The sequence below is a fragment of the Athene cunicularia genome (genome assembly GCF_003259725.1).
Source record: "Athene cunicularia isolate RWA chromosome 9 unlocalized genomic scaffold, athCun1 chr9_part1, whole genome shotgun sequence".
NCBI lineage: Eukaryota > Metazoa > Chordata > Aves > Strigiformes > Strigidae > Athene > Athene cunicularia.
The window spans coordinates 605,768-627,681 of record NW_020799110.1 but is presented as its reverse complement, the minus strand read 5'-3'; the positions used below and the strand labels follow the sequence as shown (position 1 = coordinate 627,681).

Sequence of the window (21,914 nt, the reverse complement as noted above, 5' to 3'; positions counted from 1 at the left end):
TCCCCGGGCTGCCTGTCGCCAACAACCCCCCCACCCCGTGGCAGCCCTCGCACCTCCCCTTGCACCTCCCTGCAGCGCCCGGCCCTCGCCTCTGCTTACCAGTGGCTGCTGCGGCTGCACAGGCTGGAGACCAAGCGCCTGCTGCGGCCCCGCCGGCGGCTGCTGCTGCTGCAACTGGAAGAGGACAGGCACTGAGCCAGCTGTGCCGTGCCATGCCGTGCCGTGCCATGCTGTGCCACACAGGCTGCTCTGCAGAACCACCCGGCACTGCACCAACCCCGGCGCTGGGTGCTGACAGCCCAAGCAGGAGATCAGCCTCACAGCTCCCCACTGCCATCGTCAGCCACACCAGGCTGACAAGGAGCAGAGTTAACAGACAAAAACATGCTCAGAGGCCGGTATATTTAGTTTACCACGGCAGCAGAATATTCACAGAATCACAGAATCATCAGAATCAGGCTCAGCCGCTTCAGACTCGACATGGCACAGGCAAGCGCGTGACGCCATCACCCACCACAGGGGTGTCTGCAGCCCTCCCCGCACCCAGATGCCCGCCCCTGCAGCGAGTCCTCACCTGGAAGAGCCTCTGCTGCCGCATCTGCTGCTGCCTCTGTCTCACGGGCTCCGGGGGCAGCTGCGCCGAGCCCAGGGCCGGGTGAGGACCCGCGGCCGCCGCACTGTCCAGTCCCGCTCCAACCAGCGAACTGGGCTGATGGCTCAACCTGATCGGGGGGAAATTGGAGAGGAAGGCACATTTAATTGCTAGTTAACCTCTCTTTGATTCATACAGTTTACTCCGAGCAACGCCCGGGCAGCGGCGGGGTCTCACCGCTGCGAGCCGGCCAGCGGCTGGACGTAGGGCGCGGGCTGCGGCGGCAGGTACCCCCCGGGCTGCTGCTGCATCTGCCGCAGCCGCTCCACCAGCGCGGGGCTGGGCTGGGCGCCGGCGTACGCCCGCGGGTTGTAGCTGGGGGACAGCACTACGGCCCCGGGCTGCTGCTGCGGCTGCAGGGGCAGCGGCGTGCTGTACATGGTGTATCCGGGAGCCATGCCCTGCAGGGAGAACCGACACAAGAGTCATCAGCTGAACTGGAAGAGAAAGAGACGATGGCCTTCACCAAAGAGCCGAGGCTGGGCGAGCGAGGGCCAGCCAGGGAGATGCCATGCTGTACCCACGCCCCAACCCGCGAGCCCCCACGGGCTGCACCCCGCCTCTGGGGGGGTTCGGGCAGCGGCAGCACGGTCCCACGCAGCAGGACGCAGCCTGCCCACTGCCCGCTTCCCCGGGCCAGAGCCCCGCTCTGCTCCACAGCTCCACCTCCCTCTTCTGTTCTCCCCCCTTGGAATCCCAAGTACCAGAATGACCACGACATAATTAAGAGTTACTGGTTATCACTGTCTTGCCAGAAATCGGCCACATTTCAGGCTTGACAGTGAAGTAGCTTGTCTTTACCAGCAACATCAGGAAAATCTGGGAAGTGACGGCGTTAAAAACGTTTATAAGTGCCAGCCTGGGGGGCCACAAGCACCCTCGGAGGAGGCCTCCCCGTTACCCAGGCCGGAGGCACGAGGAGCAGGCCGGACTAAAGCTGCTCTGTTCAAGCGCGTTTCCCGCGGCGGACGGTACCTGCGCCTGCTGCAGCCCCGGGTACTGCGGAACCTGCGACGGGGGTCGAACTTGCGGGGTGAAAATAGCAGCTTGGTCCATGGGCTGCCCCTGAAAGACACATTGCCCATCAGGTGCGGCCTCCACAGCCCGACCAAGTCCCTTCTGGACACAAACCCACCAAGTTGTGCCCTGAGGAGTCGCAGAGAGACTCAACTGCTTCCTTCAGGACAGCACCGGTGCTCAGTGCCAAACTGCTGAACTGTATTTGCTTTGGGGGGGTGGAAGGGTTCCCTATGGTTTGATTTCCCACACTACTGTAACACTGCAGCAGTGAAGAAACAGCCCTTTACTGAACAGGGGTCTTGCAGACACCCTTTAAACGGGGCTCTGCAGAGGATTAGAAAAAAAATATTCTGGCCATCTTAGAAGACAGTACGTTAAATTATAGAGGAAGCTTCGAGTGAATGAGAATCTCTGGTATAAATACAGCTGATACCTTCCTCAGGCTACCTGTAACCAACTTCCCCCCAGATGACTCAGGCAAAATGCCGATTAGCAGCTTTTATGATGATGTACAAAATACCAGTATGATAAATGGGTAATGCAAGCACCTCCAGCTCCCAACCAGTACAGCCTGGAAACACACTCGGGTCTGTGGTCAGCAGAGAGCTTAGGTTGTTCATCCCAAACTGCCTCAATATTTATGCTCAATTAATGGTAAATCATTTAAAAATTCCAACTATAACTGCACTGGTATGTTTTGAAGCACCAGAAAAGAGGAAAAAATAAACTGTTGGACTTAGTTTCAGGACCAAGGTTGTAAAAAACTGGTGAATGAGAAATTTGCCAAGGATACAATCGAGTCTGTGTTTTTTCTGTGGACTGTGATGCTGCCCAGCTGCACCTGATGATTGGATTTTGAAAACCAATGTACTCAGAAAAGCTCAGTGGCAGTCTGGAGCTGGAAGCAGTGATGCTCCTTCCCTCTAGCTGCCATGTCCACCCCAAAAGCAAACAAAAAATCCAAGTTCTCCAGCAAAGCCTTTGCCATTTTAATCAGGGTATCCTTATGGAGATGGATTATAATTTAAGGCTAAAAGTGACTTTGATAACACAACTGCAAGCAGCAATGTTACAGGGCTACCTGGTGGAAAAGAGAATCCACGTGGGATAAAATCCTGAAGCCCTGCTGGAACTGTCCCCTGTTACCTGCTCCCCCCCTTTAGTGCTCCCCGTACCAAACGTTACCGAGTGCGCTCACGGCCCCCACCTGCGGCAGGCAGCAGACAAGAGGGGGGCGAGATGCAAAACGAGGGGCAAAGCTACCACAGGGTGCCACGGGGGTTGTCACACACTCATTTTTCATACCTTCCTTGCTGTTAAAAACAAAAAAAAAGCCTGAGCCAGGCTCTGTGCCAGGCTGCGGGACCACGGCTAAAGGGGTCGCTGAGGTGCAGAGACGACAGCGGGGAGCTCTGGTACAGTAGGAGGCAGAAGCCTCACTAAAGATTTGTTTTAAAAACAGGACAATATCTCATGGAAAAACTCTAAAAAACAGATTAGGGATATAGGAGGTGTGAACAGAGTAACGTCTACCAGTCCTGACAAAGGGTCCGGGTAAATTAAATTTATCTGGAAAAACATCTGCGAAGTCAGACAGGGAGGTCTCAAAACAACCACCTGATAGGTGAGAGACTGAACCGCTGAACAGGACGGACATCTCGCAGATGGGACGCACATACAACAGGCGTCAGCCAAGTGCAGCGGGAAGGTACTCAAGTACCTAAGGTTTTTTCTTTTTTTTAAACAGAAGCAAAAGGAGAGAAACGAAAAAAGAACAATAATTTCTCCGAGCAAACTGCTTCTGAAGCTTCTTTGTAGGGTGCCATCCCCAGGATAGATAAAGATGTAACCCAAAATCCCCCAAAGGTGAGATCTGGTAAAACCATGACTGATTTCTAGAAAAAACGGTGCTTTAAGCTTTTCCCCGCAGCCACACGAAGCCCCTGGAGGGATCTGCGGGAGCTGATCGCTAGCGCGGTGCCTCTCTGCGACAGCGGGAGCAACGTCCTCCCAACAGCGTCCCTCCAAAGCCAGGGCAAGTTCTGTCAGTGGAAACCGGATTAGGTTCTAATTCTGTAAGAAAATTCTAAATAATCAGCTGCATGACCCCAGCAACACGAGCGAGTTTTGTCCGCCGGCCGCTCCAGGCGCAGGGAGGTGGCGGGCGCGGGCCGGAGCAGAGCCTGCTCCCCGGGGCGGGACGGGGCAGCCTGTGCCGGGCACCGGGCGAGCTCCCGGGCTGCCAGAGCGCTCTGCATCCCTCAGCAGCCCAGCAGATGTTGCTCAATTCAAAGGGACTTCTCTCTCCAGGCAAAATTTAGTAGTTAATGAGACATGCAGGCGGACTGCTGCTGGCCAGAACTGTGCATGCATATCCAACAGAAACGGAACAGAAAAAAGGAGGAAAACCCCAAACACTTTTATTCAGTGCTGATGCAATGTTACCATTCTCTGTTCTGCTCGCACCCTGAATTGAAGCAAACCTCACTGCTTTCTCCTGTGACAGTATGGGACCGCAGTGTGTTGGGAAGGAATTTTCTTTTCTAGGTGATGCTGGGACTGGCAAAGGAGAGCCATGGCACTGTAGGGTGATTCTGACCAAAATGGACTCAGAAGTAGGTAGTGAAACACTAACACGTATTTAGAGAAGATGATGATGACATTGGAGAGACCTCCCTGTACTCGCTGCCTCTCGAGGTGTGCCTACTGCAAGTAGGGTGATCTATACCCTGTTCTACACGCCACCAGCAGTGACAGGAATGATTGCACACAGATAAAACACGGACAAGAGGGGAAGCAGCAAAGCCTTTTTAAAAACACATTTTGCTTTGTCTTTCCAATTAGTGCTTTTATCAGCATTGCAGTTTCCTTAAGCCAGGATGAAAATCCTGCAAACTGATTCCCAGCCCTCCCGCATGCAGCCGCTGCGCTCCCTGGGCGAGGGGGTGCCAAAGCGCATCATTCTCATTGAAAGCAAAGTGTGCAGCCTGCGTGCGGAAAGAAATGCATGTTTGTGTGAAAGGAAAAACAAAGAGAAGTTCGCGGTCTGAGAGCAGTTACCATTACGTTGTCAAAGCCATCCTGAAGGGATACAGCAGTGCTACAGACATCCTAAAGGAAAAGGACAGGCGAGAAAATAGCAAACAACACAAAGAGTACACACGAGTAGGTTCGGATTGTTAGTGGAGCAGTACAGCACCTGCACAGAGCTCACCTGTGTGTATGCAAAGAATGCTGGTGTTTAGGAGCACTAGCAAGGTCCCTTGGGGTGGTTTGGTCCTAATGCACCTCAGTACTTCTGTGAAATTTATTAGCAGAAACTCTAAACCTCGGACTGACTTCTTACCATCCACAGGAACGATTAATTCTATGTGTAATACTTAAATAATTTTAACAAATCGTAGCTCCTGAAGGCCTTGCAGCACAGCTGTGTGCTTCCAAGCACCCAGCATGCACAGCACAGCACCAAAGGGCAGAGTCCCTCTGGACTGATTTCACAGGACCACACACGAGTGCCCGTGATTTTCAGCTGAGTAGGAGATCCCGTTCTGCAGCTGCAGAATCACGAAGACCAAAGAAGAAACCATCCCCATTTAAGCAGTGCCTAACGCCACACAGCAGAGCAGCAGTGCTAACAGGTCACGGCAGTGCTCAGAGATCACAGCAGTGCTCAGAGATCACAGCAGTGCTCAGAGATCACAGCAGTGCTCACAGGTCACAGCAGTGCTCAGAGATCACAGCAGTGCTCACAGGTCACAGCAGTGCTCACAGGTCACAGCAGTGCTCACAGGTCACAGCAGTGCTCACCAGCCCCCTTGTTCCCACCCCCTGAGGGGCTCCCCCCAGGCTCGGGCGCTGCCTCAGCGTTCCCAGAGCTGCCCAGGACGCGGCTCTGAGCCGGCAGCGCCACGCAAAGCCCCGGTGCCCTGGGACCTCGGGGGGGTTCGCTGGTGTCAGCCAGCACCTGTCTGGGCCCCAAGGAAAGCAAACAGAGGGGCTGGCGAGCTGCTCCCCCGTAGCAGGGTGAGTGAATCCTCCCCAGGCTCAGTGAGACCAAACGCCCGGAGCAGCCAGGCAGCAGCGTGCCCACGGGCCTGCCGCCCAGCACACTGCTGCGGGCAGGCAACTGGGGACACCGGCCGGGCTTGGGACGGCCCTGGGTGCACTTGGTGTACGTCAGTTTAACTCAGAGCGACCTGCTGACATAAACCCACGGCTGACACGGAACCACCGACTGGTAACACCAGCACACCCACACCAGCCGCACCAGGCACCTCAACCTGCCCTGCTGGATTTCAGTGCAACTTTTACACTGTAAAAGTTCGATCCAAATTTTGTGAAAAAGTCCACCACAGACACCTTACTAATCTTATTTAGGCATGGCTTCGTGCCTTCATGATAAGTTTATTCTCCTTACGGACAACCTGCCTGTGTAGCACTTCAGAGAAGAGCTTAACCTCAGACACTGTCCCTGTTTGAAACCAAAAGGGAAATGCAACATCGTCTGTCTCTAAACGTGATGGTGTTAAACAACAATATTTCTTAAAGGTCAGAATCATGTGTTATTTTAGATCTTCAGTTATTACTTTCTGATCCACCCAGCCATAACTAGTGATCATCATTTGTTTACTCAAGCCTGTATTCTATCGTAGTCACTGAGAGCCAGTCAGACCTAACATTCAGAGTAAGATACTGCCTAACGCAAGAAACACTACAGGGTTTCTATGAAACCAGCGCGATGGCTCCCTGTAGAGCCCAGTACCCTGACACTTAGGGTACCAAAGCTTAGTACCTCGTAGTGCCTGCGGGATGCCAGTGAGGTATCACATATCCACCATACCATGGATATGATAAAACACACATCCAGAGCTTCTTGGGGCTTTGGATTTTTTTCCTTGAAAGGCAGAGGAGGACAACACACGCCCAGGGAAACCCTAGCTTCACAATTCCAAACAGCCCCATATAAAACTACTGCAGCCCCTCAGCAAGGTAAACACTTCAGAGGGCTCTGCATGCGTCAGAGCAGAGAGGGAGTGAAGAGGGATGAGAAGGGTAATGAGGGGGCTGTAATAGAGACAGCGTGGGAGAAATTACAAGGATACTTGCTGAAAATTTTGATTGTTTTGGGCAAAGAGGGCACGTCACAGAATTTGAAGGCAAGATACCATAAGGGTAATGTAATATATACTGCAGTGAGGATAAGAATGGGTACAGAAGGACTTAAAAATAAGGTGAAAAGTTACTAGTTTTGCCACCAAGTACCACACACGTCTCACGGGCTACCTGGGACCCAAAAGCCAGTTTTCTGTCGCCAGCCCCTTGGCTGAGAAGCAGCTCTGAGGGGAGCATGGCCTCCAAGGGAGTTGCACAACAGCCCTGTGCGGTTTGGCACAGAGCGGCTGCACGCGGCAAAAACCTCAGGAGAAGCAATACAGCTATTTCTAGAGAACACGGGCGTCTGTCTGCACACGTGTGTGGAAACGGCTGCGGCTGCCCTGCCGGGGCTGCTAAGGGTAAGAGCTCTGAGTGCCTCCGGGGCTCACTCCCAGCTCGGTGCCACACACACCACGCGCTGCCACTGCGGCAGCCCCTGCCACACAACGGGGACAGGAGCATCATCAAGTAGCAGAAGCAAAACCTGATTTTTGGAAACACGGGAAAAACTAGAAGGGACTAAGAGACCAAAGGGCAAATGAAGTTGAAAAGCAGACAGCCCTGGTTAAGCAATATTTGAGGAGTTACTGCCGCTGTAACTATCAGCTGGCTCTCCGCTCCGTGAGCCTACGCAGGGCAGCCCAGAAGAAGGCAAAACCACCGTGTTGCTCCTCAGACTGAGGGGTTTGGACAAACCTGTTGGAGAGACCGTGACTGTGCTTGCTGCCTGAGGAGCCGCTGCTGCTGCTGCTGCTCTTGCTGCAGGAGCTTCATCTGGAGCAACTGCTGCTGAGGCGTGATTGCATGGAGAGAGGGGGGCTGCATCATGGTGCCAGAGCGCCGCTGCAGCATGTTCGACAGGGCTTGCTTCGTGTTACTTGGAACAAAGGAGCCTGTCGGATCCAGCCTGGAACCACCTAAAAACCACCCAAAACACAAATGCATTCTCTGCCTTTGTAAGAGCATTGCTGGTACAGAGCACTGCTAGCTCATCAGCTCCCACTGGGCTAGCTCGGCAGTAACGCTGATAAACTCCTCTCTGCAAAGGCAGACAGCTGCCCGGGTCAAACCACACCACTGGCCTGAAAAATTAAAGGGGCAAAATATCTTTGAAGACCGCCACTTGTAAATGGGAATGGAAAGTAAAAAGGCTGTGGGCTGTTGCATGTTCCATGTCACATAAAACACTTGACTACTATTGATGAACAAAAGTTGCGTGTCAGCTCAAAAGCATATGAACAGCTTCTTATGTCAAACCAATTCTATAATGAGATGGCAGTAATTTATGCACTGTACGCTATCTGATAAAAATCATGTCTCTATGTGTCAGACTTACAAAGGTAATCTTATACGTTTATTTTTTAAATCAGCATTTCGTTAAAATTTTTCCCCACTGTCTGGTATATTCGGAAGACTTGTTCACACTTAAAAGTACAGATCTATCTCTATTTGGAGCTTTAGAAAAAATACTTAACATTTATAACGGGAAACAAAGTTCTAAACTGCTGCATAACATCCAAAAAGGACACAACAGTATTTCTCAAAACACCACGAACTGCTGCCCCCTAGAGCAAGTAAAATACCTGTCTTAAACCCTGTATCCATCAACTGGAAGAAAAACTACCCTACAAAAAATTAAGCACGTATCACAAATGCTGAAAAAATGTGAGCCCATGGATTTTTTAGTCCATCTGGCAGATGTTAAATCAGCCATCATGGCTCTTGGTATGAATCAAAGAAGAAATAATCCAAAGGTCATTTGTTCCTTTTAATCATCCCTCTCTTATTTCACTCCTCATTAAACTTCTACCAGCTTTCTTATATTGTCACCACAGCAGGTCATTTTTGCTCATTTACCAAAAAAGCGTAATAGCTTAATAGAGACAGACCTACGACTGGTAATAAAAAGCCCTTCAAAAACACCAGCTAACTGAGAAATAAAGTAAATGGCATCGGCATTCTGCTTTGGAGAAAGGTAGAAACAAAAGGTGGTTAGAAGAGGTCAGGTTCTGTCACACCCCGAATACCAAGGCACCACGTCTGTGAGCTGGAAGAAGCGCAGACATACCCGGAGGGAGGGTCTGGTTCTGCAGGAAGAAGCCGGGCTGCTGCGGCTGTCCCATCACGCTGTAACCCCACAGGGCAGGCTGAGCCTGCTGCATCAGCTGGGAGGAAATGGGGGAGTAAGTGGGAGGCACTCTGTACAAGCTGTTCTGCGGGTATTCCTTAAAATATACAGTAAAAGTGAATGTTACTGACATTCATACCTTACTAACTCATAAATAATGCCGATTTTCCTACTAAATTATTAAAGGACAGAGACAGTTCCCATTGTCGTTTGCAATGATGTAAAAACCAGATTAAGTCTCAGGCTGCCCACAGGTAATTAACACTAACAACCTCAAACACACACCATCCATTTTTACCTCATTAGCAAGTATTTTCTGTGGGCTATAATTGGAGTAGCCAAGGACAGCTTAGGGTATCAGTATATAAATAACAGGAAGAACTTAACTGAAACATCAAAAAGGCCAGAAAATTATCTCCAAATTACAGCTCCTGAACCAGCCCCAGGGCAGCGGGTGCTGGCAGAACCCTGCTGCAGGGCACCGCCGCCACACCGGCAGCACAGAACGCTGCTGCACTGGGGCGCTGCCACGAGCAGGGGTCAAGCCCTCGCTCAGAGTGATCCTTCAGCTTCGGAACCCGCACCTCAAACCCCAGTAAAAACCAGAAACCGGGAGAAACTGCACAGTAGAACAGATGATCTGTGTGAAAGAGCCTCTTCCAAACTGGGTTCCATTTGAAAGGGACTTGGGTTTAAACCAACATGTCTGCTCCCAACCTAATTTGAACAGGAGGCATTTTAGGAATGGATGCAAACAGCAACAGCTGTACTTCACGCAGACAAGAGAAAGCATATTCAGAACCTGGATAATATTTAGTAAGCTCCAGTCTAGCGTGTTTGTCATAGCCTCAGGTCCTCAGCTCAGGGCGTTCCTCTGCACTGAGCTCCGCCTGACAGAAACCCACCCTCCCTCTGCCCATCCCCATTCTCTCCCTCAGTAGGGCCCCCCCCTCCAGGTGCAGAGCAATCTCTGAAGGCCGCTAAGACAGCACCGTGCAGCACCAGATACTCCACGTTTTGCATGGGGCACCAAGCACTTACATCAGCCCTTGAGCTTGACTTTGACTTTCGCTTCCTGCCCTTGGTCTTCTTCTCGTCATCCGTGGCGTGTTTTCCCTGATCTGAGAGCTCTCCTGACTTTCTTTCTGGTTCCTGAGACGCAGGTGTGGTGGGCTCTTCCTCCTCCTCCTCTGGAGGAAGGGGCAAGGGCTCGAGGTAGTAACTCCGTGGCTTGGGTTTGGTGTGCGTGTGGTACAGGAGGAGATGCTGCTGCTCCTCGTATCTGATCACTTTCCTGTCGACACGAACTGTACCAAACCATGCCCAGGAGAGAGGAGCAGGATTTTTGTGACCTTCAAATAAATCCCAAGGGGACACCTTTTGTTTTGTTGACACCTGAAGACCCTGTTTCAGGATAAAAGTGAAGTTAGTATTTTAAGAAAGTTGGATGCTAGAGCAGATGACTTGCTTTTGGACATCATTGTCTGAGTCAGAAAAATCCAGTGAGGATTCTTTCCCCTCCACAAACGAGGTGCATCGGTGCACAGTGGGGTTTTCACCTCTATCCAAGGCTGCCACTAGATAAAAGCAATTATAGTTTCATAGTACCATTTGCTTATAGCTATGCTAAAAATCTCAAGTTCTATCTGTCATATTTTGGAGGAAAGGTCCAGTATCTATCAAAAACTGCTAATGTGAGAATGCCCTTGCTAAAAGTTTACATATTCAAATAAGGCGAGAAAGCCTCAGCATGAGATCACAAAAAAACGTGTGCCCAGACTGCAGAACAAAAAGCTCTGTCCTAAGCTCCATCCTTCTCCTTGAAATACATTCACTTTGAAAATCATGCATCCCTTTGTATTCCCAAAAGATCCAAAGCAACCAATACACTTGTCCCTGCCTCCGCCCCTTTTCCTCTGTCTTCTGTAAGCAGGGGCACCCTCCAGATTCCTCCCGGCGTGAAACACGCCAGAAGGTTCCCAGGTCAAACGAGCTCTCAAATGGAGGACTCTGCTTGGAAAGCAAATACTTTTGTAAGAGCTTCTGCTGCTCAACTCCAAGTCAAATGTAATTTCCTTTTCAGCAACTTTTGTGGAGTTGGCCGCTGCCAGTCCTGAGCTGAGGCAAAGCTGAGCAGGCTTGTGTCAGCCCTCATCCCATCAGCGGCTCCAAACCCGGCACATGCTCTGCGGGTGTGGCGAGGGCCCGCGGCGCCCTGAGCACTGAACTGTGAACAGCTCGGAGGTGAGCGGGCCCCAGGGCTCTGTCCGGGCGGCAGAAAGCCGCTGACACCGAAGACACGCGTGTGTCTGCAGCCCTGGGACCTGCAGGACCAGTGAAGCGCGGGGGAGCGGGAGGGGGTCACTGCTCTGACGGCCCCGCTCACCCGAGGCTGCTCGAGCCTGGGCTGGGCTTTAACCTGCCCGCCTCCCTCCACACCCGCTCCCGGTTCTGCGCTCTGCCCAAGCATCTTCCCACGGATCGCAAACAGACGCTGCGCAGGAACTCCGGGAACAGAGACACCGGGTACCAGGAAGGGCTCTGCCACTCGCAGCAGCTCATTTTAAAGGTATTATTTGGCAACTCCCCCCCGTGGCACCCTGCGGGGCTGGGGCGGAGGCTGCAGCGCGGCAGAAGCTCAGCGCTGAGGGTGCTGCACAGAACCCACCCCCGCACAGCCTGGGCCTCTGCCTGAGCCTCCCACACTTCGAAAAACTGCCACGGAAGCAAACATTTACTCTTGCCTGTTTCTTATCAATGGAGTCAAATCCTGCAATTTTGTTCCCCTTGGTGTCAATCAAGGATCCCATTGGCTCACAAGTGATAATATCACACGTCTGCTTTGGCAAAGGGAGCAGCTGGCGAACCTTGTCGATGCTTTCCGACCGCTTGTCCCCCAGCTCCTTCTAGAGAATAAACACATCAATCAGTCAAACAGAAAGGGGGGGGGGAAAGAGAAACATTACACTGCTTTCACTATTAGACAACGTCCAGTCTCTGGATGAATCATATCCTTGTACTTTTACTAAATTTAAACAAGCGGTTTTGCAAGGTTTTTTGCTTTGTTTTCTTTTTTTAAGAGTGTAAGTTAGACAACATAGAAAATATGCAATCCAAATTTAGTGTCTCAAACATCAATAACGGTGCCTTGCAGGGTCCCTAATTTTAATTTAATATGAAAATACTAGAAGTCTGTCTTCCCACCCCCACATTCCTGTATTTCTATTTTCTTCTTTTTCTCCCTGTTAACACACCAGAGCTCACTCTCCTCTTGTTCCAAGAGGCCTTCCCAGACACTAGACATGACAGGATTAAAAGATGACCACAGAATGCCATTCAAAATAAATGTTGAAAATGACAAGACGTGACACTTACTTTTAATTTTTTCACTAAATTCATGTAAGCCCTTTTGTTTTCCTCAGGCCCTCCTTGGGAAGCACTGGACAAGTCCGAGGCAAGCGTCCCGTTGATGAGGACGCCCAGCATATCGAGCACGGTTGTGAACAGCTCGCTGGGAGCAAAGACAAGCGTTACCCTGCGGAACCACGGACAGACCCAGGGCCAGGCCCAGGCCCAGGCCCAGGCCCAGGCAGGCCTGGCAAAGGCCACGGCCGAGGTCCCGGCGGGTGGGGCTCTGCGGGGCTTCCTGCACACTCACACACCCGGCCCTGTGCACAAGCCCCGGCGTACACGCGCAGGGGGCTGTTGAGACGTACACACAGATTTTACTCTAAACCCCAGCTCAGAGCTGCAGACAGCACCAACTGCTAATGGGGAGTTATTAGGCTCTGACAAGCCTAATTAACAGAGGGCTGACGGGCTCTCTGAATGTGGGGGAGCACTCAGGCACACACTTGTTAAGGGAGAGTAAAGAGCAGCTCCAGTGCTCCCCCGGACAGAGGGCTCCACCAAAACAAAAATCCCAAACCCAACTCGAGCAGTAAGAGGAGAACAGTAACAAAACACCCCCCCACACACATGCAATCTGAACTGAAGAGCAGGACGGACGGGAATTAGCCCATTTGAAGAGCTCAGACCTACTTGTTGGTCTGCATATCGACCGTTCCCGACGTGATTATCTGGAGGAGCAGCAGTGCCCAGTCCGTGGTCCACTGGGTGCTCCTCTGCACGGTATCAAACATGCCACCCACCTGCAAAACAGCACAGCAGATAGCAAGGCTCTGCACGGACCTCCCCGAGGCACACGCTGCCCTTGGCCTGGGGACTAATGAAGAGAGCTGCTGTCCCACGGGTTCCTGTGCACCCAGTGCCACCTTGAAGTGCTGGCTTGAAATAACTTTTCCTTCCCACCCCACGCTATCCCAGTAAAAAGCTTCTCCTAAGAAGGAACTATAGAAAATATTACAACACCGCTCCTTCTGCTTCATGTCTTCACTTTCACGTTTGAGGCAACAAACCGAAGTGAGTGAAAAACTTCTCAGGACTGAAAAGGTGTCAAAATAAAACTTTATAATTACCGTTTCCCACCCACACCCAGAAATTTGACAATGCCCAGTGCAACGAGAAAAAATCCCGACAAACAATATAGCATTGACTGAAAATGAAAACTGCTAAAAGGTACATTTTACCCTATGAATAATGTTTCACCATCTCTACTGGTACAGCGTGATGCTGTAAAATATGCCTTGGCTTTGAGGAGCCGTTTTGCCAGAACTCGTCCTTCACAGGACCAAACTGCAATAACAAAAGATACCTGCTCGGGTGCAAGCCTGATCACCAGATGGCCGGAATGGAGCCCAACCCCCAGACTGCAAAGGTAGAAGGTTCTAGCACACCAAAGCTCAGCTCAGGCCCGCAGGCAGTGCCAGCCCTGCGGGGGGCAAACAGCCAGAGCGGCACTGCTCTCCCCTTGCCGGTGCACTGCAGCCCAGGGGATTCCTGCTCTGCTTTGCACATTACCCCTGCACTCAATACCTGCAGCAAATCATCCTCTCTGATGTTTCCCACTTGTCAGCGTTCCAAAACCAAATCCTTTTGTTTTGTCATGTTTCTAAGCACTCTATATCCCTTCACTGTTTGTGCCTGCAGTTGTTTCACTCTGCACAACTCTTCCCCATACTTAAAGCTTATTTCAGGGTTGTGTCTTGCTCAATAAACACAGAGACTGTTTCAGTTCTCAGTACCTGCTTTTAGCTCCTGAATCCTGCTGAGTTTGTATCTAAGACTATTCCTCGAACTACATAAGTGGTTTATGGTTTACAAAAGGACAAAATCTTGCTGCTTTAATACTGCCCGCATCAAGAGCTCTCCCAGCCCAGACATAGCCCGTGTCTCGGCGGCAGGCAGCGGCAGGTGATAGCTGCTCCACTTCAAGTGCAACAAGACCATGCTTACCCCCCAGCTGCACCCCCCCCTCTAAGCAGCTCCCAAAGAGACGGGAATCGAGCAGCGCTGTGTGTGACTCCTGCCTCGGCGCCCCCTCCCTTGCCCTTACGTGTGGACCCCCCACCCCACGGCACCGCGCTGACAGGCTGCCTGGCCCTGCTGTCCGGAACAGAGGTCGCAAGAGATGGGGGACACTGGAGACCTTGGTGGAATCTTTCTAAGTTGCTTCACACAGGTATCCAAAAACTGCACACGTAGGTTAAACAGCCAACTGCTACACTCCCCGGGGGCTCTGGGACCTGCCTGATTCCATAAACCCTCGCTTCTTACGCAGGGGTAAACAACCAGCGGACTGCCTGGAATGTCCACAAAAAGGACACATTTCTGAGGTTCCAGGGACACTAAAAGGAAGAAAGCAGCACAAAACCAAGGCACAATAAGGTATAGGCTGTCCTTCCCATCCATTTTACACGACCAATGTCCAAACGCTGTGGCCAGGAGGCACCAGCTGAAACGAGAGGGGAAGAGCAGCGAGGCACACCAGTGGAGCCGGGGGGCAGAGGGGGCACCAGCAGCCCTTGCTGTCCCTGGGCAGCCCTTCCTGGGGCTGCCCCCCCCAGCCCTGGCGCCCCAGGCCATGGGCCTCAGCCTGTGCCCACGGCCCCGTGGGGCCACGCCAGGGCTGTGTCTGACTAGGCCTGATCCTGAGCCCACCCCGGCACAGCCCCAGCCCAGCCCCCTCGCCGTGGAGGTACCTGGTGCCCCGGGCACTTCCTGCACAGTACGACCTCCAGGGTAGCTGCTACATCTTTGCATAACATCAGGATAACAGATAAGTTTTTCTTACCAAGTTAAGACGAAGTTGCAGGGCTTCGTGCATCATTTGCCTGGCTTTAACATCATCCTGGTACCGTTCTTCCCTCCAGTTACTAAGGATCTAACAAAAAGCATTTGGTTGAGGTTGTTTTCTTCCTGTAAAGGAACATTCTCCCTTTGAAGTTTAAGTATTTGTGACTATTATCTATAAGGAATCATAAAATACTATTATCCTTTTTATCCTCATGCACGTTTAAGGCTTAGAGCAGAATCCGCAAACTAGCGGGGGAAAAAAATTAATTTGTAAAGAGCTGATAATCTGCTATCAATTATGTGACTAGATCTTCCTGTGGGAGCAAAACCAAAATAAGCAGCTTCGTTACGCATTTATTAAAAATATTGTTTCAAACCCCCTATTTAACTGTTCACCACAGGCAAGTAAATAGACCTCCTGCACTGGATGCGGCTGCCCAACAGGATCTGGAGGGATCTCTGGATGAGCAGTGACCAGCTTCGGGAACCCGGACCAGCTGCAGTTCAGGGAACCCCTGCAGCAAAGGGAAGGCCCAACTGGCAGTAACACCAGGGGAAAAAATCATCAAAGGAATGGATTTAACTCGGGTGGGGACCTACGGCGCAGCCTGGACCTGAGCTGAGAGGCAGTATGAGAAGGTAACAGCCCTATGGGTACCCATTTTCACTGTCACAGTAATTCATCAAAACTAAAGCCAGAAAAAAGGCAACAGGCACCTGCTACACCAGGCACTGTAGATATTAATTTTAAAGACAGTCTTAAGGAGTTACTGTAGGCTCAATGACCCGTCAGAAGTCTGGAGCAGAATCAGCAGAGGTTGTGCGCAAGCACAAGTGATCCAAAGGAAGAGCTGCAGGCAATGGCCCACTTCGGGACTAGCAATATTGGGTTTTAAAATATGAGAAACTCTTAAACTGTACCAGCTGGAGAAGATGAAGGTCCTTCCTAAAGAGGGAAAGTTTAAAACTCATAAAAACTTTTTATGATCAAGCTAGAGACTGAGAAGACCGCTCCTCTCAGGACAAGCATCTTTTACTGCTTTTTCTGGCAAGAACTGAAATCAGACCCAAGATCTTTATACTTCTCTGTAACAATTTTAGGAAAAAAGATGTATTCACTCCCAAAAAGGAACAAGCACCTCCGCATTCCTCCCTCCTTGGACTGTTCCTTTTGGCATACCACTGCACTGTAATTTTCCTGGTTTTACACCATCGTATAGACAGAAAACTGATGACACATGAAACATCTAACAAAGGGTGCTCATGGTTATGTGCTTGTTTTACCTGATTAACTTGATTCTGCAGTGATGTTAGAAGCCCTTCCCGTTGCTCATCCTGTCCCTTGAGGCAAGTAAGTACCAATGAAAGGAAAGGCTGCTGACTCAGCAGAGACATGCTTGAAGAGAGGCAAACACAGAAGTCAATTAGTTATTTTGATACTTCCCATTACTCCCTTCCTTGTTTTGTCTACTTTTTTCTCCTGGAAGCAGCACTGCCTGCGTCTGTCTGTGTCTCTGTTTCAGCACACTGAAGCCTTGCCAGGTGAACGAGACCGTGCCCCTGAGAAGGCAGAGCACCAGCCAGGGCAAAGGCACATGTTATGGTGCTGAGGGCACGAAGGACCAGGAATTGCACGGACACTTGAAGGCCTGACTCAGAACAGGTTATTTTAAGACAGCTTTGATTAACTAGGGATGTAATTTTAGTGGAGATTAGGCAGCTAAAGTTTCTAATCCATGCCAGTGGTCTGAAGTGAAGCCCGAGGAAGTTTCTCCTACAAGCACTGATCAGAATGACAGCTGCCTAAACTGCACTAAAATTCTAACAACATGGGCCTAGTGTAAGTAACTGAGATGCATCTTCACCTGGTTGGAGGAGACACGCCACACCAACGCAAGGGCTTCCAGATTTCTTACATGTATTGGGTTTAGGTTAATGCGTATCCATTATAAAAACAAAATTAAAGCAAACTGAAAGAAATGCACAAGGATTAACTTGGAAGTATAACATGTGAACTAGAAGAGAAGTTAAAAACGTCAGCAAAGGGATTTGAGAAGCAGCGCGTGCGATGATTTTTGCAGTTTTAGGCATATGAACTCTTTGAAAATTACCTGCATCTATAAACAAAATATAAATACACATACACACACGTGTGTATTCACCACAAGTCTTCATTTCAACAGTTATTTTCATTTGGCATTTAACCTGACTTCAACAATTTAGGTGACAATTAGTATAAAGGAATGGTGAAATCCCAAGGTCCCATAGAAGGAGCAGAACAGAAAGTCTGCATTTTCAAAAGTCACACTAACCAGTGATTTTTCAGACTTTAGGAACAACCTGGCCAGAATGCCTCTTCATTTTCTCATTAACTTCCATAAGAAAAAATGAAAGTTTGCAAGACAGTTATTATTGCAATTGCCATCCCTGCCACACAAAGCAGAGTTGGAGAAAAGAAAAAGAGGTCTTACATAAGATTTCATACTTGCCCACAGGATCATTGGTTTTGTCACTCAGAGTAGTGAAGTTTGGTTTTGATCAAGAGGAGATTGAAAAGCTTCAAAAAGCACACAAGTAAGTCATCTATTGTTACAACTACAACAACTTCACAAATGCTTTTACTTCTGTGCGTAGGAACCACCGTGGAAGAAGGGCTGGACAGTTTCTACAAGAACTTTATTTTGGCTCTGAAAGAGGCTTGGTTTAGATTTTCTACCCTAGAGCTCTCCCGTAGGAAAAGAAACGGAAGACAGAGAGAGGTTCCTTATCCCCTTCTACTGATGCAAGTAGCAGGAGAGCCAGTAGTAACGGAAAAGTGCTGAAATGCTCAGAAACACCCAACAAAGAGACCCGGGAAGCACGATGTCTTTTTCTATCTAACAGCAGATCAAGCAGGTATTCCAAATGAATTAGAAGGAGGAGGCAGAGATGGCTTCATAGAGCTAATACCAAGCGTACTTAACTCACACACTGAGCATGGCAAGCAGAACTGCTTCAGGTCCATACATCACATGAGCAGCTTACCAAAAAAACAGCCCAGAGCAACTAGGGGAGTCCAGCATAGGCAGAGCTACGGGCATACTGCAGTTGTGACACAAAGAAAAGAAATTAAATCTTCTAACCCTGAAGGGAAAATCAGCTAGGTGGGAGAGGCTGGAAAACAGCAGTAGGTTTAAAAGGCTCCACAGAATTTAAGGACAACCATAAGTCAAAATCAATACGCGGAAGGCAGGTTTACTGCACACTGTGAAGTGGCAAAGCGCAGTCACTGTCCCAGCCCACGGAGAGTATTCTGCAAGAAGAGCATCAACAGTGACCCAAGAGACAACGCAGAGCAACGCGGCACGCAAGCACAAGGAACTCACAGTGGCACCACATACAACAATCAGACATCACAAGCCTTTGAGAAGTGATGTTTTCTTGAACAGCCATACTTGGGAAAAGCTTTGCAAAAAGAAAGAGGGTGGGTATTTGAAGCTCAGAGCCCCTCTTGTGTAGTGTTCAGTGTCATTTCTATTGAACTCTAAGAAAGTACAAAAAACGGGTGCTGTGGAAGAATATTTTCCTGAAGGAAAAACAATAGCCGTTAAGTCATTAAAATGCTCATGTGCTTGGAAAGTTGGAGATGAGCTTAAGCTTAATTCCCAACAGGAATTATGTGACATCTTAAGACATTTACGGGATCTTAATGGCAAGAAAAGTGGCCTACTGCCAGAGAAGGGAAGAGACAACGAGCGCTCTAACTGTTCTGTTAAATCTCTAACACTTCCCATCGCCAAGCTGCAGAATAGCCACTGGCAGATGTGTTATAAACTCTGAAACCAATGACATTTCTTTAGACTAAATGACACCTGAACCCTGTTTGGGGTTGACAACTTTTTGCTCCGCAGAAGTGAACCAATGAAGTTTTGTGAAGCCAAAATGCAGTCCTCAGTAAACTCCTCCTTCAAAAATACCTTTCAGCTCTGCGTGCAGGGATTTCCCAAGGTCGTACCTTTTTTGCTTCTGTCTATCTCTTTCCTTCTTAGAAGATGACCCCAAATGCTGACCTTTCTCCAGCTCCTCTCCCGCAGCTTTCAAGACCCTACCTTGAACTGAGGTAGGCAGTTTTGCAATCAAGGGAGCCACCAGCCACACTCCTCGCCACTCAGAGGAACTGGAAGTAGAAAAAACTTACTTCAGCCAAAATATCCATGTAGTTTTGCAAGCAGCATTAGCTGTTATAAGACTGAACTGCGTCAGTAAAGCAGTTGACACAATGCATCTGGAGTAACTAGGGTGGACTCAGCAGTCACCATTTCTGGTTTCCAGAAAATTCAAGAATAGCAACTTTATTTATTGTTAAACAAAAGTAAATAGAAGTAACCTTCAGGTAACTCATTTCTGTACATTCCTGTTTCAAGTGCAAAGAAGTCTAGGCAATCTACACATAATTAAGCATCATGTTGGCTAAAATAATTAAAAAGGTGCTACAAAAAATACCTTAGGAATGTCTTTTTACCATTCTGTCTTGTATTACTTGTGTCAGCATTTCCAACAGAGTTTGGATTGAAGAGGCCTATACCAGAGTTAGAAGAGTTATTGTTTAGATCAGCGGATTGCTGAAACACCTCTATTGTCGCCTTTGCAATATTATCCAACAAGCTGTTCATTTCAGCCACAGACCCAGAACCCTACAGTAAAACATAAGTAAACTAGCACATTCATGGTATGTTTGCTCATGGACTACGTTAAAATTTAACATACTTTTTTGCATTAAATATTTAGATAAGGGAGTTTGAAAACAAATACTCACAGGCTCCTTCATGCACTGTTTGATCATCAGTTGCAGCTCCAACCAAGACTGCCGGAGAGTCCACTGATCTAAGTTCTAGGTAAGAATTAACATCACAAATACAAGGGTCAGCACTTCACAGCTCTGAAGAAAAAAGTAAATCTCCTAATGAAACACATTACAAGCAAAAGCCTCCTCTTATAAGCAGATCACCACCATCACTACTCTTTAACAGTCTAATGACATGCCGAACTACCAGATCTATCAAAGAATGTACGGTCACTTCTGCGTCTCTGCAGCTAGTATCATTACTCAGTACTTGTAACCATGCAATTTTTCTGAAGAAAAATCTTGCTCTCTGCAAAATCTGAGCTTAGCTAAACGTGAGTAGGGAAATGTAACAGTAATTACACTAATCCACGGCACTGCCATCCAAGTGGACACGTCTGTATTTAGCACAAGGCCATCTAGACAAGATTAAAGCAAACGCAGCAGCTGAAGTGATTATTTTGCAGGACACTGAGCACTGTTTGCCCTGGCCCAGATAGTGTCAACTTGATTCTTCACAGGTCTATTAAATAAAATCCACTTTGCAGTTTAGGAAATGAAGTGTCCCTAATGCAGCTGAATTTGAAGAAATGACCCGTTTGGGACTGGCCACCAAGGCGCCCGAGCCCCCTCCAGGGAGCAGGAGCGTCTCTCGGCGCGGAGAGCCGCACGGCCGCAGTGGGACAGCCCCGGGGGCAGCTCCCGGGGGGGGGCTTCCCAGGGGCTGACTGACAGCCTGGGGGGCAGCTCCCTCGGGGGGGCCTCCCAGGGGCGGGCTGACAGCTGTGGGGGCAGCTGCTCAGCGCTGGGTGACACTCACGGCACCAGACGTGGCTTTTCCACCCCACTGCGTTACCTGGAGTATGCGTTTGATGTGCTGCCTCTGAGGGTTGTCACCCTCGGTGCATTCTTTAATGCCATGAGGATAACAGATAAGCTGAAGGAGTTTCTGTGCTTGTTTGTTTGAAAGAACGGGATCCAGAATGAGATCTTTGTCTGTGCACAGCCTCTCAGGTTCTTTCAGACAGTGCTCTCCAACCCATTCCTGTGGGTAATCAGAGAACAGATTCACAAGACAGTTTCAAGGCAATATTAACTTTTGGTAAGCTAAAGAGATTTTTCCATACGCAAAACTTAGATTGAACTCTGGTTCATGCAACATGTGAGATCAGAAATGTCTTCTGTCATTCAGTACTACCTGAAAGTACAAGTCTGTTAACAGGTTTTCCAAAATTAATTTCTTCTGTACTTCGAAAGCAACTTTGCAATAAAACAAATGCTACTGCAAAAGCAATTTGAGCAGACAGCTGACGGTGGAGGCCTACTGTCTTCTCAGAGTGCGCCAGATTCAGGTAGGAGAAACACCTCAATTCTGAGAGAGTGCAGGGAGATGCTGGTAACTAACTAAAGCAGCTTCTTCCCCCAATAACACACTATTCTGTGTATAAACTGTCCAAATCAGGAGACCCAAACAGAACTCAAATACTGAAATACTTCAGCATTCATTTTGCACCAAAACATATATTACACTTTTCAAATAAAATAACATTGTTTCTCCCAGTGAAGACAGCAGAGGAGCTCTAGATTACCTGCTGGCAAATCGTTCTTAGCACGTATCGAGCGTACTCGCTTAAACTAGCAGTTTCTATGGAAACAGCTTTTCCGCAGGATTTCAAAGTGTGAGAGGAACCCCAGATTTCATCCTCATTGAGTTCATCTAACAAGCCTCTCATATGGAAGTCTTCACTCTTCAGGGAGCTGACGTTGTTGGTGCCAATTTCGGCGTCGCCTGTAGAGCAGCAGCACAGAAGCAGAGGGTGAAGCCCAGCGCCGCCCCGCGCCCCCAGCCCACCCGGGTCACCCGGACCGGGGCAGCACTGACTGACCCTGAGAATCACTGTGTCCAAAGGATCACCCACTTGCTTCATCTCGCACAACACCTC

The 21,914-nt window shown here is 49.4% G+C and overlaps 1 protein-coding gene across 1 annotated transcript in view; it reads right to left on the bottom strand.

Moving 5' to 3' along the window:
• MED12L (mediator complex subunit 12 like) overlaps window positions 1-21,914 on the bottom strand; it is a 132,244-nt gene that overhangs the window by 4,269 nt on the left and 106,061 nt on the right. The window contains exons 26-42 of the mRNA XM_026854942.1: window positions 21,561-21,760; window positions 20,828-21,016; window positions 19,945-20,019; window positions 19,632-19,822; window positions 19,144-19,305; window positions 16,434-16,545; window positions 15,148-15,237; window positions 12,996-13,105; window positions 12,330-12,465; window positions 11,699-11,860; window positions 9,996-10,358; window positions 8,895-9,051; window positions 7,523-7,743; window positions 1,628-1,717; window positions 830-1,053; window positions 575-722; window positions 100-174 (exon numbers count right to left, since the gene is read on the bottom strand). Of these exons, the coding sequence (XP_026710743.1) occupies window positions 100-174; window positions 575-722; window positions 830-1,053; window positions 1,628-1,717; window positions 7,523-7,743; window positions 8,895-9,051; window positions 9,996-10,358; window positions 11,699-11,860; window positions 12,330-12,465; window positions 12,996-13,105; window positions 15,148-15,237; window positions 16,434-16,545; window positions 19,144-19,305; window positions 19,632-19,822; window positions 19,945-20,019; window positions 20,828-21,016; window positions 21,561-21,760 (2,705 nt within the window). The remainder of the gene's footprint in view (window positions 1-99; window positions 175-574; window positions 723-829; window positions 1,054-1,627; window positions 1,718-7,522; window positions 7,744-8,894; window positions 9,052-9,995; window positions 10,359-11,698; window positions 11,861-12,329; window positions 12,466-12,995; window positions 13,106-15,147; window positions 15,238-16,433; window positions 16,546-19,143; window positions 19,306-19,631; window positions 19,823-19,944; window positions 20,020-20,827; window positions 21,017-21,560; window positions 21,761-21,914) is intronic.